This window comes from Haliotis cracherodii, unplaced genomic scaffold (assembly GCF_022045235.1).
Source record: "Haliotis cracherodii isolate W230 unplaced genomic scaffold, xgHalCrac1.p SCAF_2, whole genome shotgun sequence".
Lineage (NCBI taxonomy): Eukaryota > Metazoa > Mollusca > Gastropoda > Lepetellida > Haliotidae > Haliotis > Haliotis cracherodii.
This window is the reverse complement of record NW_027266275.1, coordinates 29387983-29404803: the sequence shown is the minus strand read 5'-3', so window position 1 is coordinate 29404803 and position 16821 is coordinate 29387983. Positions and strand designations below refer to the sequence as shown.

Genomic DNA, 16821 nt, shown 5'->3' with positions numbered 1-16821 from the left:
AACACAAAACACAGTAATGGGACACCTCCAAATGTTTCTTGGCTATAATTATTTTAATCCCGTTTCTTACATGGGCGCCCTTCTGGAAGTTTTCCCCGAGGGTGAAGGTCGAAATGAAAGAGCAGTTAAAATTACCGGCTTCCTAAGACTGTGGACATATTGTAGTGCATGCCCAAAGGGTCTGCACGGACGCTCTCCCTCATTCCTCCCTGCGCAGATTTTAAACTATTTGAGATAGACCCCAGCCCTTACCGTACCCCGAGGGTGCTTGAGTTCCCTGTAAGAGGGAAGTGATCGACGGGGGTCGGGTATAGTGTCGCCGGGCCCAGATACACCATTTCACTGCTATTGAACATTAACAGTATCTGTTGTAACGATAGACAATGCACGGTGGTGTTCATTTAGATTCTGTCATGAACATCATTCCCTTGTCATTAATGTTTAATGAAATAAATAAATGATTGCTATACTGCTCCAATACTTTTGGTAATTGTTTGTTTTCAAAACCACTGTTTTGTTATCTGCGAAGTTTTATAGATCATAGTTACTAAACTTGCTAAGTTGATCGCGATTATCGAAAATCCTATAGATTTAATCACAAACGTTCAAGGTCCGTAATATTTATTCATCTCGGGTTACAATTGTTTGATTTTAAATCCGGGATCGTTTCTAAAATTCTGACAGGTTCATAATGACAAAGATATGTCACATGCTCCCAATCATCTATAATTCAATTCAAAGCAAGAAGTATAACTAAGAGCTACAACGATATGATACGTTAATAGTAAACCATTGTAAACGCCACGACTCGACCGCTTGTCCTACCACGAGTTAGCTCCCCTGCCCTGCGAGGCCGGTATTGAGGTACCTGCGTGTTCTATACCCAGGAAACAGTAGAAACGATAAGTCCAGGCCTGTGTGACGACTGTCAAACCAGCCTGTCACATCCACTAATATATTATGATTGCAGGCCCCCATTCCAGCGATTCGCATCGTAGAGACTGTATCACATGTTTGATTTATGACGAAAAGCTTGAGGTCGGAGAGAACAGGCGACCGCTAAATTGATAACACAGTACTCTTATACAAGCCCTGTGCGATCACGGGCCTCTGATAAAATGGCCATTTTAAGCTTGACACCTACATAATGAGGCTGCAATAAGAAACCTAAATAAATATATTCAGGCTGGACAAAAATGTATTAATCTACGTTAACATACGGACAAGCTTGTTATGGAAGATTCCTAACCGGGTACCAACGGTTCTGCTAAATCCATCATTAGGTTACTACAGCAACGACGGTTTTCAAATCAAGGAATAAATGACTATATCTCCTGGGCCGCGTGGCTGGCGTGGTCGACTGAACGCCACATAAACTACGGCGACCGTGACGCCTAGGTATGTGATCACCTTGGAAGACACATCGACGGCCCGGGAGAGAGGACACACACCCTATTCTTACCGTAAACCTGACACTATGGCAAAGATACCCCCCGGGGAATAATCGCGGGGTTGACGCGAGGAGAATAGATCCAAACAATTTCTTAGATTGATGGGATTTGTCTTGTATTTGCGACTTTCTCGTGTTGGCCTCTTCATATGTAAAAATCACGTTAACTAAAATGACACCTCGCTGAAGGCCAAAACAAGAAAAAACACGTTTCCTATTTTAAACCCAGCCGGTAAAGGGTTTTTTCACCATTCTGAATTTCCCGCATTTTAGATTTTAGTCTTCAGTCTGACTTATCTTTCCTAAACTGTGACCGCCATGTGGTATGCTTTTCTTGTTGGAAGGAAAGACTTGTCCATTTTAGTATCTCTGGTTGTCTTCATTTGTTCGCTGTTTGAAAATATGACCATTTACACGAAAATATGGTTTAAAAAAGCAAAAGAGAAAAGAGGCCTTGTCAACTTGATATTTACAAAATCAAGTATTTATTTATAGCCTCATCCCGACCCCACTATTCTGAAACGCCTTTCCGGACAAGTACTGTTAGAAACGGCGACATTCATATAAAGGGACATTACTCTGCATCTATGATTCGTTAAACAGGCTTACTGCTACCACTTCAGCTTCTGCTTCGTTATTCCTGAAGTGTGTTATATTTCGATATCACTTGCAACGGGGCGTCCGGATTGGGGGGTTCGGGTTTAACTGACAACAAGTGTTGTGTAATTCACTATCAGAAGAAATCACATACATTTACAATCAATATACAAAAAAATACCATTTACCTAAATTGTCGTGTTATACCTAGTCTAGTCATGGCCCACTTATGTCATTTCGACGTTTAATGAGTAACTTAATATTATGTTGTCAGGGAATTGGTAGTTTGGAGAAGGAAATTCCTATGTCAGATCTCTGATTAGAATTTGCGATAAATAGAACTCACTGGGCCATATCATCCCGACTTTCAGTTCAGCGCCATCATTCGGGTTCACCGGTTAACTTGTAAAGAACACTTTTATAATACTATTGAAATATTGTCTTTGAAGTTTAGAATCTGTTTATTGTGTCTAAAATGAGAATGCTTGGAATGAGATGCCTGTGTTCAATATCTGTGCAACATAATGGACCTGTCGTATGTTTTATACATATAATTATAAGCAAACATCGGGAGAGAAATAAACAATATCGACTGCTGAAGTTGTTTCAGATAAATATATGAAACTACTTCTTGAATGTTTGGTGCAGATTGTGTCATAAGTAAAACAACGTTTCTTTCATCATAGTTCGTGTAAGGGTATATCAAAGGAAGATAATTTTCCTAAAATAAACACAAAAACATAATGTGTAGATTTAGACAAATGGTGACGCCACGTGGTGTTATCAGAATACACGTACTAGCGCTCATAACGTATAACTCTTTAGCTCATTATATACAACATTCCCATTGGCCGAAACCGGCAGCTAGTGTCTTCTCCCAGGTCCGCGCGATAGGAAGCGAGGATATCCCTCTCAGAAATGATAACACACCAAACAAAAATACACAATCACGAATAGTGCATATTTCCAAATGGCTATCTGACTGAGTGATCAGAACTGAATAGTAGATGAGACTAGCTGGTGAATCAGCCTACGATCTGCGAGAGGATCAACCAGATCAGAATGAGAGCAGTCTCCCCCCACCCCCTCCATCCGCCCCTTCCCAACCCCTCCTCTTCCCGAGCAGCACTCACCACGGGAGGATCTGCGTGTGCGACAGGTGCACGTGACGGGCACGTTCAACACACATGACATTTTAAAACATACATTTCGTTGATTTAGTGGATATTAATTGAATCGCGATTATTAACTAGATCATATGGTTCTTATCGACTCAAAAGTACAAAATGAACATTTGTGATCATAGGGAAAAAATACATTAATTCAAATTAATCAATATGTAATACAGGATGGTCTTTCATGGAGTATTTTTTTCAACTTTATTTTTTTTTTCATTAGTGAACGTACACTGGGGGAACGTGTCTAATCTCCAAGGGTAAGAATATTTCATCTGATATACAGTCAGTATCGATGTTAACTGTCATTGGATTTCGCGTCAACATGGAAGAATGATAAACGAAATGGATAAAAAAATTCAATAATAGAAGAAACCAGATACTATAGGTCTATTTTCAAAGCGAACGTATAGGTTACTATTAGTTAGCGAGCATTATATGGGAAGGAGTGGCGCTCACATAGGGAGAGTCTCACTACTGAAGAAACGTAATAACCAAGTGCGGGTAATATTAAGGTTAAAAAAATCATTGATAATAATTTCTACTTGAACATGAACCCTAGGAACTGGTTGAAGAAGCTATGCAGGTTTGTTGTCTTACCGTCAGTGTGGGTGGGTCCCCAGAACTGTGGCATTTCAGGCATCAATGACTTGAGGCCTTCGGGGGCGTGGCCCGTACCGCTCAGGTAACCGCCCATCAACGCAAAACTTGCTCCTAAAATGAAAAAAGAAATATGTGAAAGCAAGCTATCGAGTTGGGGCCACGTGCGTATAGAGGTCCCACGTGTCTGTTTACATTCACCAATACTCGGGTCTCACCTTTGACCCCGATTGTTATGTCGCGTACGTTTCTTTCACTCAAAAGAGTTGCAAAAACTGTTGGCATTTTGCCCTTTATAAGATTATAACTTACAATCGAGTTGTTGAGACGCGAGTTGCGAGTTTCAGCTCACGGAGACGACGGGATGGTCGAGTACGACACTAGCTAACAGATAGGGCTCAGGAAATAAAATTGCTGTGTTAATTGTTGCGGATAAAAACTGCATGACACAAGCAAATTAATAGGACATCCGCATCCGAGATTTATAACCCGGCATATCGACTTTGGGGAGACCCATCGCGCAACGAAGCTGGCAGTCTAAAAACTCGCCAGAAGATAACTGTTGGAACCAGCTCATGATTGCAAGCAAGACAACGTGTGAATCATGTGATATTAACGAAGACGACACTTGAAATCTCCAAGAATTATTGCTTAATGTTATTTGGCTTTGAATAATGTTACAGCATCGTGGAGATTTACGGCAATATTGGACGAAGGGTGGCAATATAGTGCGCCAGTTTAAGAGCTGTAGCTATGCATTTGGGTGGACAATCGTTCTATGTTGTACTAAGCACTGGTTTCCAGTACATGGTAGATAGGACGACATCAGGGCCCACCTGCTGTACACTGCAATACATGTTGCACCTAACACACGTATGATAACTGTAGTTATGCAGTACGGGGCGACGATCGCGGACCAGATAACACGCCATAAGAACCATTATGCACAACTGTGCATTAGGAATACCATAAAAGACCAATCACTCATTTTTTATTATCATGGAAAGAGACAATTTACACGTTTTGCAAATTTCTGACAAAGTTTTCTTCCATAAACTTCCAAACACTTTACGCTTGCTCACTGTAGTGAGAGAGAAAATACATTTATACGAAATGCTGTCAATGGTGAAGTTTATATCCGACAGTCAATTTCAACGACCGTCAACCTAGAGAGATTTATGGATTTTTTTTTACTATCAGACATATATGGATTTTTTCACACAAATAAATACCTCAAAATTATTTCCCCCACAACATCGGTTATAGCAAAAAGATTTAGCAATAAATTAAAAAATACACTAATTTCACGAAAAGACATTCATTGGTAATTTTGCATAATGATTTGAGGAAAAGCTTGATTATTTTCAGAAACGTTTGAAATAATTAAATTAAAGCGAAATGAAAATTCTTTCAAGAATTAAGTAAAAATCTTCAAAACAGATAACGTCTGTGGCGAATCCGGAAACTCAAGTGTGTTACAAGCTGTCAAGGATGATCGACAAAATAATTGATGATTTCTCCCTTCAAAAAGTAGTTTACAAATGAAAAATGTTAGAAGAATTTTGCAACGGGCTTTTACTAACGAGTTTCAATGACAGTTTTTTCTAAGTTCCGTCTTGATGTTTATACCGAATGTCCAAACTATATTTAAAAGAAATCTATAAATATGAATAACATATTGTATGTGGTGCAATATTAATTATGATTCAATAAATAACGGTTTTCATGTTGAATCGATATTAAATCACGTGAGAAAATTCATCCGATGCTTCTAACAGAACATACACTATTTTTTGTACGTTTATTTTCATACAGTCATATGTGTTCCGTGTTCACAATTAAGTTATATCCTCATGGGTTATCACGCTCTTATTAAAAAACGACAGTAAATTGACTTTTTTCATTATACTTTTTAAAACTTTATAATATTGAGTGTTAATTTGCTTGTCATAAACAGTGTAACGAAGTTACAATATCAGATATTTTGGTTATTTTAATTTGAACAAATAAAATAATTCCAGCAAGATTTGAATATCATCACATCAGGAAATTTTTATCACCGTACAGAAAATACATTACAGTAGAACCAACCTCGTCACGTTGCCCCTCTTTAGATAACATTTGACAGAATTACGTAATTGATTATCATTGTTATGTGCACTTTTCATCATAATTGCTACAGACTACGTGAACCAAAAAAACCACAGAGATCCTATTGTATATGTGATCAACCGTGGAAATGTGTAATAACATATATTTCATACATGACTTAAGCAGCAAAACTTAAACATGTGAAACCTTTCTTTCGTTGTACTCATTTTCTAAATATTATATTTTAGTTTGTGAAAAACACAAAACACAAAACACCAAAAGCACCTGCAAACATATGACATACGTGGGACGTGAGATACATTGACTGGAAAATACATTCATATTTTGAAACATTGACTGAACTTATATCCATATTGACATATTGACTGAACTTATATCCATATTGACACATTAAGGATTTTTATATATTGACACATTAACGTGAGATACATTAATATTGACACATTCACGTTGGTTATATTCCTACTTAAATGACATTCTGCATGGTTATGAAATACATCAATGTCACTTCATTCAAACTATTGTCAACCCGTAATCATAGGTAGTAAACTAGTTTTCGAAACAGAAAAAAATATCTTATTTTAAATGAACGCTATTCTGAAAAGAAACTTGGATGAAATATGCATACTCTACGTATTTATTCTGCCGGTCCTCTCTTTCAAGTGAATCTATTCTATCTGTCCCGACTACTGTGTGTAATTCGAAGATGCTATGTAAGGGTACACCCCCTTGTCTCCACATCCCTATAAGCTTGTTGGAAACAGAAAACCCTTCCACGTCTTTCAATGTCCCCACTATTGCCTGGCCCGGAGCGTGAAGGGACTGACAATGGCGGGAGCCCTTGCAAAAGTGCTATGAATGGCCTCACCTCCGCAGGCTTGTGGCTATGTCAATGTCCAACTACGACCGTCAAATTTACATAGTCGTGTAACCATAGGTAACGAAATTGCAAATTGTATATTTGGAAGCAAGCCGGCGTTGCCAAACGTTGTGCATACATGAACGTAGCGTGAAGTACTCTCCGCCGTCCAGATTCTCCATGCTTCTGTTTGTGCTGTTATTGGTATGACAGAACTAGATAACGTTGTTCTGTTCGGCGAAGTGGGGTCAAAATATGATGACATTCGAGAGAAAACATTCAATTTTGAGCTGAGACATATTAAGGCACACGCATGAAAACAGATTAACCATCAAATATGTGATACGATATATTATAGTAAATCAACGAAAGAGATATAATTATTAAATTTCGCACAATCAAACTGTCAATGATAACGGAGCGCAATAAATAACACACACATATGTGATAACCCTTGGCAGTGCTTCAGTACCTGGAACATTTCTATAAGCGTCTACTTCGGAGTAATTGTTGCCATGGAAATTTCATTGTTATCAAAACTAAAAATAGTTTGTAGTTTCGTATAGTCTTCTGCCTGTGTATCACATTCAAGTACGGTATATGAAGTTGAAATGTAATCTGGTCAATAAAAATACTCCACATGGTGTTCTAGGCTAATATGTATTCTGAGAAACCTTTTATTACATATACGTTTCTCTCCTCTAAAAGTTAGAAAAATGATTTTGCCTGATGCGGATTTCACATAAACCTTGATTGGCTTTGTTTTCATGAAAAATTATATATATCCCACAGTCTCGGTGCATTCCAATGATGTTCCTACATTGGCGGATGGTCTTGGGAAACCTTGCTCAATGCATTGCCGACAAAGATATATTCATTCAATCAATTTGCACCATAATCACTGACATTAACTCCAGCAATGTTTGATGACGTTTAGTTTGATCACAGTATGTTTGATCACATGATTCTATACCAGGTGAGATGAGACGACGTATATAGGAAAAAAAATATTACATCGCAGGACAGTGAATCGTATTAACATGCAGTTATCCGTCAAATTTCAGCGATTTCCCTTTCAAAGTTTTAGAGCAGCTGCTAAGAAAATGTGTCTTGAAAGTGGAAAATAAAATAATTCTGACCATTTGCCAAATGATCGATCATTGCTGTAAGAAGTGAGTTTACATAACTTTAGTTGCAGAAAACTGATATGACTGGTTACCACATGTGGAGTACGTTCTCCCCACTCCTTGGAAATGTGTAACATCAAGTTTTTATACAACAGACAAATCTCACCTACAAAACGCCAATAATGGAAGGGAATTTTAACAGCACTGTATTAGTTCAGCCTACAGTTGAGTTTTGCACGATTTTTTCAAAACGCAATTAATTACTTTCGTGTTTGTGGCACTTGACTCCGAGATCAATATGTCTTTCTCAATTAGTTCCATGTTCTAGCGGCAGACAAGTGAAAACCAGGAAAGATGTCGTCTGCCCATCTTTTCCAGTCACAATTGGCGGGAAAGCACGCCCGCTAAAAGCACGTTCCACTGTTTACCTTTACTGGGAACGTATGAAGGACATATTCAGTTGTAGTTTACCGTTACCCGCTGGGTCACGGGAAGGGTGCCTCCCCTCCCCCCGTCAGGGAGATGGGGGTTGGTCATTTGTGGCCATTTGTACTCCGCCATCTGTACAGAGCTACACGGAATTGACCATCGGATGCTGCGGGTCCGTCGCAAAGCATCTCTCGTGACGTCAGTCCAAACGTGAACGTGTGGTAACCGGCAGTTGGGATGAAATACTGTTTAACTAATGATATGTTTGACACGCACTAACTTTTTCTTGCTTCGATCGTAATCGAATTGAAACTGTTTTTCTAATCTTACAGCGTTTTGACCAAATGTAAATTTAACCGTGTTAAAAAAAAGTGATTGATGCATTTTACCCCCACTTCTACAAATGCCGAGAAGTTTCGACCGACCAGCAATGAAAAATGATCCCATCTATTTCCGATTCTGTAAATATTAGCAGGAAATCGCAAACGTGGATTTTATCCTCCAGTTTCTAGTTCAGTAAATGAGGAAAGAATTTCGATTCAAAACGGTTTTTTTCCTCCAGCTATCCTCGGCAATAGAAACCCCGGGTAATTCAATCTCACCTCTATGTCGCCACGTTTCTCTCGCCAAACATGACAATCATTCATGCGAAACGAATTAAAAACCACACCTAGTTGTAACAGTCTGCGCATGCCCACGGTAATTACCCGGATAAGGATCATTGTTTGAATTGCTAGCCTGCATGGATTGAAACTCCGACCTTCACCTTTCCATGAACATAGGTACCATTGTGACGATCTACTAATCAGATATATTGTGATGATCTGCAAGGATCTATTGGTTTTCATTCTGTAAAACAGATCCATTCATTTACCCGACAACATTGCTACTTCGCTGGATAAAATCAATATATACACTGTGCGTCTAAAGAAAATAATGGCCACAAAATGATTCCAATAATGATTTAATGATGTGATCGTTGCATGCCATCATTCCAGCATTCAAATTCTTGAATAACAGCTTACATAAATTAATGATTTCATTAATGGTCTTCACATGATGATACAACTGACATTATTATTTATTACATTCAATATCAGACTCAGAACGGGTTCGCGAAGACGACAATGTTCCAAGCAACACTTATATTCTACAAATGAAATCTGTACCTTCAGCTCCTCTTTAGGTGGGAAATCACGCTCTATGACACACCTACCCCCCGCTCAATAGTTAATATCGACAACACTGCACTGTTCTGCATTAATATCTGGTTTTCACAAACATGGGATTGGCCAATTTTCCTATTAATCCAGTTAATGTGTTATACCGTATATGTCAGCCCAAATATCCTGTTGCCGGTTTCCTTATAGTGTATTTACATAACAAATAAACACCTAGTGATTGATCGCTGACCCCCGTATTACTTCGCGGAATACCGGTCACACACAGGAAATGTCACTGTCTTCAACACCAATGGACATGTTGCTAGGAAACCGACACTTCGTGTGTCTATACATAGTAAATCGTCATTGCAACAAAGTAGCTTTGTTCGGAATACATTTTGAATGAAATTAATATATCTATCAAAGATAACAGGTCTTCAAATAGACAAGATTTACAACCCGTTCCTCATATGCCTCGGGAAAGTTAAAGTTGAGTGACGTTGAGTAATTGTTTACCAGGGAGATATTAACTAGTAATCAGAATGAGTCAGAGCACGGCGGACCCTCACGAGATCAGTCAGAGTTTGTTTCGAGCTGTGGGATCCGATATTTCACATACTCCTATATTTTCCAGCTCCAATATTAGTAGGAACTGGTAAATTGATACATTTATTGATGCTACAATGTTTGACCAGTGAATGCAAGGAGGTTAGTACCAACCCCTACCGATGAGCACAAACCCTTAGATGTTGGCAGGGGGTTCTAAAGTTTCTCTGCCGCGCTCTGCTTATATTTATCGATTTGTTTGACATAGGGAAGTGCCAGTTTCGGACAATGAATCAATAGTAAACAAAATGTCCAAACAGTTTCATGTCATGATTCATAAACTAAGCTCCGGGATATTACGTGACACGTTACACAACGAAACGTACCATTGTCACTAAGTAATCAGTTTCGGGACAGGTTTTAAACGAGACAGTTTCACTTACGAAATAGATGGTCGGTCGTTTAGAAGATATGTGCTTCTGATATGTTAGTGTAACTGAGTGGGAGCCAGACGTTCATATTGATAAATAGAGCGACATTAAAATGTCCATTATTTCAGATAGATCCTTGTGTAATGGGTCCTAGCTGTTCAGCGTCTCGGACTTGCGTGTGATGGCGTCTTCCCTGAATTGAGACGAGACTACGATGATGGCCACGTCACTGCGACGTTGTCGACGAGATAGTGCGACTCCCAGCGGCGGATCCGTGTCCACTGTAAATGGAAGGTGGCCACACATAACCGCTGACCATTAGAACCGAGTGGTCAGAGTGCCCACTGCATGGTGACCACTCCATCGATTCCGATAACTTGGTCATGTTTCCCAGCCCTCTAGGTTTTCGCTGATGACAGTCTTAGCTCTGAAATATCCACTTAGCAATGTCATAATGAGTTAAGCCCCATCTCTCCAGCCACGAGCATCCCCATGTACTGGGTAAGATTGTACTCCGGGCCTTTGCTGACCACGTTACCTGTGATAGCGACCCCCCCCCCCCCCCCCCCATGTCATCACGCATTTGCCTCGTAGCAGACACCTGGTCTCTGACACGAGGACACCGGGTGAGATTTTCGACAGGTTCCAGATGATGAACGTCACCATTACGACATCAACGTCTTCAATGACGACCTACACTACCACAGGGATTGAAACAGCGATTCATTTCAGAACACCAACATATTTCAGATAATGTCGATTTCGATATCGATGGGTATCAAGACACCAGACCATATGACACCGTAGGTGTTTATATAATATCTGACACCATCACCTAGGCATATTGCCCATGCATAACTGGTACAACGGACATAGCAGAGAAATAGGATCTTCACAGAATCACCGTCGCGTTCAGAGCAGAGGCGACGCCAAGATTTTGCGACGCTAGAGGGACTTAGGTTGATAGTAAGGTGTCTGAAAATGGGGTGCACACTCAATATGCCGCTGTATCCCTCCTCCCCATCTATGTTACACCCGTGGACGATGTTAATCCCCTCCGCCAGCAATGTCCACCACAAGCTACACGAACACCGGCAGTAGTAATGTGAACGTAGTTCTGTCCTCGAGGTATAACACTTTCACTTGAAATGTTAGATGACTGCAATTTAATGTGTACTTTCAAGTTGTAATAGCCACAGTAATTACTAATAGCTACTTCTGGTAATGAGAGCTGACCGTAGAATGTATATCTCGGGTCGGGTTTTATAAGAAAATGAACAATTTTGAATTTATTTGTCTGGTAATTTGAGCCCACTTCAAACAAAAACCATTTACATTTGATATACATAGTCATTAAGATATCCCGGGAGAGAAGGTAACATCATGGAGGGTCGCACACAGGCGCGCCACCGGTCGCATGTGTATGGAGAGTGGGGCTGGTAGGGGGGTCAAACTCGGTATTTCAACGTCTTGTATACACAACCGACACTGGCAAAATTGGTTTCGTCAAAGTCCCTTTCGACTCAAAAGGCGATCAGCGAAGCCTACAGTCAGCCAGGCTGCGACTGGAAATCAAAATTGCACTTGTGTATATGTGAGTGGTATTTTAGTGGCATCGAAGTCGTGACCTGCAAATTTAATTATGTTTCTAAATTGAAGCAAGCTACAGTGAATTCAGCCTGTATGCCTAGCGGAGGATGGGCCTGGCAATTCTTCCTCGCTGAGGAAACCTTATGAGCAAGCTCAGGGTGGTAGTCGACAGTCTCCCCGTGAACATACCATCGTGGCTACAGAGTACCGATAGCTTACCCATTAATATCACATACTGTTGGAGAATTATTAAGTGTGTGACAATACAATATTCATAAAAGTATTCAATCAATTTTGACTGTTTATCCCATCGCTTTGTTGGGCAGTTCAACATGTACACGTTAATGTTTTAGTTGATATTCATGGATAATTCCCTTCTTCGGTTTGGTAAACAATATTTCTGATATTTACCGTAACAACATAGCAACCACGTGCGCTCCCAAAGAAATCGACACATACAAGTATGTAATAATTAACAATTCAACTGTGTTTTTCTGTTTCTTATGCCTCTATTTTTGTGAATAATATTTACATTATTGCATGACGTCATTCAGGCATGTTTTGTATCAAAGTAAATGCAACAAATGATTATTTTACTTTGAATTGACAGAGACATTACTCGAATCAATATGTTTGCCTTATCGATCAAACTGTGTATGTACATGTCTATTTTGTTTCTGCAAACTTGAAACTAGTTTACATAAGGAAATGCACCGTTTATCGGGAAAATCTTTGGAGGGAAGACATCAGTAATATTTATAGATTTATGTTGAGACGGTCCCCACTTGAAGATCACCTCAATCATCTGAGAGTGTATGAGCACAATAGGGAAAGAAGAGGAGCTGCCAATCTCGGCCAGGTGGCTCAGACGGGGATCGTCACAACACCATCCTAGCCGTTTAATTTGCCACATGCATTGTAGTAATAGTTCATACTAAATGCTGCATCATTTAATATAGCCAAAATTTGTTCACCTCAGGTACAAATCCAGCGTCAAATGATTAATTTGATACAATAAAATCCCGCTGATTCCACAAACTACAAAAAATATCGTCCAAAATGTCATAATGAAACAGTAAATACCTCAAGCAGAAAATTAATTTGTTACTTTGGATATTTTATTGTTTCTTTGAAAACGTAAAACAAGCAATTCCGACGTTGTCCTAGGTAAATTGAATATGATTGTCACTGTTCCAGCTTTGTTTTTCATCGCGACGGAGAGGACGCCCGCTTGTCAATAGCTATAACCGGGCCTCAGCACTCACCAAGTTAGCTGTAAAGATTAACTGTTAAACATTGAAATGTTTATCTTGAGATGATTAACGAAATTACTCATAGCCATAACTGCATAATCTTACATGCCTTGATAACGTAAATAACGTTTAGAATTGGAGTGTAACCTGCAATAATAACCCAGATTTCAAACTCTTAAGCTAAAAATTATCATGACAAATGTCACAGCCCTCAAGCAAAAAGCTAAAAAATAATAGGCGCTTGTCAAATATAGAAATGATAGATATGATAGTAAAAAAATCAACGTTCGGTAATGATTCAAGCTGAACGAAAATACAACAAAGACAGTGAGGAAACTATTATTCTTTAGTCTGTGTACTCTGATATACGAGATTCGTTGTGCTGTGTCCGTGTGTACGTCTTAGTTGTGAACAGGATCAAATCTCTACGAATGTCAACCGCCATAAACTTATTAATAACGCGAAACCACGAGAACGTTGGTGATAAAAAGTCTGAGTCTGTTTCAGGGCCTATGTGTGTCGGTATGTTAATTAGTGCCCGTGATTAAGACCAGGTTATTGGCGACAGCAATCACTGGGCTCTAGGTAGAAGATACCGGGCGAAATTCTTGAGCAATTGCAGCCAAACATGCCCTGTGTGAATCCGCCATGTGGTAAACAGCCGCGCGGATGGATATCTTTGGAAACTCAATTTTTCCTAAATGGTGGAGCGCACTGTACTATAAATCTATAGATAATGCACCTGTATTCATAATGCCGCATTGATCACATGCCTGTATTCCCACTGGCTCTAAGAATAACTGAATGTTCACCTGATGGTCAGAGAAATGACCGCACCTTTTCACCTTTTCTTGTCATCATTATGACAACGGTCGTCGCCAGTTTAAGGGGTCTAATATTATGCTTTCTTTGTTATATTATGTATGTTTGTAATTAGTTAAACAATTCGAACACGAACGTTTCATTTCAAAACCGCTGGGAATAAAACACATGATTTGAAGCACACCAATTTTCACTTTGTGGTTGTGAAGTCAGTGATCAATATTCCTTTGCTTCAAATTACTGCAGTAATGGGTTTTGTGAAAATGGCTGATTCTTACAGACATTGAATATTCCTTATTTACTTTTCTAAACAAGTTACAACAATGGAATATCCTTAATTTAATTACATCAATAATCTATTTTAAACACGAAGACAACTTTAAAAAATATTTCTAAAAATGCATTTAGCTGTCACTTCGCTCGGTTATATAAACATGAAACGGAAGATGCCGATACTGGCAGTTTGTTAATTTTAATGCAAGCATTTCATTCACCTACTACAGGCAAACAAGAGCACATCCTTCCACCGTCACAATTTTTCAATTACTGCGTAATAAACACTTAAAACACCTTCTTGACACGACTGCAAGATCAAGGCAATTTTAATTATCTGTTGAAATAGTTAACTTGATTTATGTAATAATATTGGCGTTTATATGTACGTACATTTCAGTTCCACAACAAAAATAAAACAATTGGACGTTTTCCTTACATGATCTAAAAAATAAATTCTCAAATGTTTTTCTCAATCTATCGATGAAATCAAAACAACTTTATTATTTACATAATTTTAAAGATAACGTTATACAACTACCGCCACGTTCAATTTGGTTTTCGCAAAAAAAATATTTTATTGACCATTAAATTTAATTTTATAAACAGAAAAAATAATCTGTTCATATCATCGACATAAATTATTATTTCTATTTGTTTTTTGCTGTTGTTATCTAATTAATAATTCAAAATGTACAGCAATCATCTCTAATTAGACAAATGATCGGTTTGTATTGTGACAGGTAATCCATTGCGCGCTGCAACTTTAACGGTACAGAATAATTCACCACCGTGTATTCCCCACCTATCAACAACGATAAATGTACTGTTGCTGTGTTTGACTGAGTAAAACGGTTACTAAATATAAACTTTTCTTCCCATACCAATGTTCTATTGAGTTTGAAGAATTTTACTGTGAGAAAGTTTCACGGTAAACAGGGCCGATGTACTGAGGTGACATTGTGACAGGAAATATCATTCCACCAAAAGAACTAAGATTTCAAAATGAAATATTTAAAAAAAATTAATACAAGAAAGTTTCATATTTTCAACACATTACACGCCTGTTTGGTCAATCGTAGTGATGGAGGAAGAGTACACCTGTAACGTAGTCGGTGTTGGCATGCGACACCCATGACAACGTGCCTAACCTGTGCCCCCTCCCATTCCTCCTAGCGTTGTAGCTGGGGGGAATACAATGGGGATATAATGAAGACTAATGATGGAGCTTCTCAGACTGATTCCAAATCGGGTTTTAACACGTACTGTCCATCGTTAATCCTGGAGCCTCCGGCAAAATAAGCAGGAGACTGAGGGTGGGATGGGAGGTGTCTCGACCAGACTCGGGTGGGGGAGGGGGAGGTGGTTCCTGACCAGGGTGGGTAAGTGGATGCACAACCATACGCGACCCTGACCCTCTGTCTAGACGAAAACGTCTACACAACTGGGTCTATATCCATTTCCTTGTTTTCATACCGTAAAGGGATCCCGGCATTCAGTCATGTTGCGGTACACCAAAGCAGTTTTTTTTCAGAGTACAAAAAGACTTGATACAGATCTACACATATCAAAGAGTACATCGGAACCTGGTCATGAACTTGTCAAAGTCACTGCAGTTAAACAGACATGACTTTTTTTTTCTCTTGTTAAAATACAAGCATCTCTAAAGACCAATAGTCAGAGCATTCTATCAACAGTTTTAGACATGGATTTTGTGGAAATGTTATTTTCAGTTAAATATAAACAACGCGGAGAATATGAAGACCACTGCACTGTTCGCATACACTCACTGTAACATTGAAACAGGGTGCCTCATGTGATGTAACATTCTAATTCTTGACAATATGGCAAACAACCAAGAGGGACACTACTTTAGCATACACCTGCTGAAATTGAACTCTGTGAAAAGTAAATTTCTATCAAAATGCTGAAATTTGAAAGTGAGATTATTGTCTCTCACAGCGCTAAGGAACGGGCTTATTAAATACTGATGCATACTTTCACAGAGATGACTAACCAGGCTGCGAGGGTTATGGTGTATAGCACAGCTAGTTATGTGCGGTAATATAGCAAGATGCTGTTATATTTACAGTAAGACATAATGAAAGAGGATATTACAAGCCCAGCTACAACATTTACACCACACGTCAATCAGACCATTCGTTCTTTTTTTATAGTTACAAATAAACACCATCCCACGATGTACAAATATGCTATGTAGTTCACTAACTCACGTGTTAAAGCAACAAAATCGTTTTTAGAATTAATTTAATAAAAAAGAAACCGTCAATGGATGTTTCTAATCAGCTCCGGCGAACCGTGTTCCCTGGCGAGATGACCAGTGTCACAACCTGACCCCTGCCGTGCCCCCTCCGGACCCCCTGTCAGCTACAT

General features: G+C 39.1%; 1 protein-coding gene across 5 annotated transcripts in view; it reads right to left on the bottom strand.

Annotated features, from left to right (window-relative positions):
• LOC139467952 (trinucleotide repeat-containing gene 18 protein-like) overlaps positions 1 to 16821 on the bottom strand; it is a 72278-nt gene that overhangs the window by 47243 nt on the left and 8214 nt on the right. For all 5 annotated transcript variants that reach the window (XM_071249555.1, XM_071249556.1, XM_071249554.1 and 2 more), the window contains exon 3: positions 3823 to 3936. In XM_071249555.1, coding sequence (XP_071105656.1) covers positions 3823 to 3936 — 114 coding nt within the window. The remainder of the gene's footprint in view (positions 1 to 3822; positions 3937 to 16821) is intronic.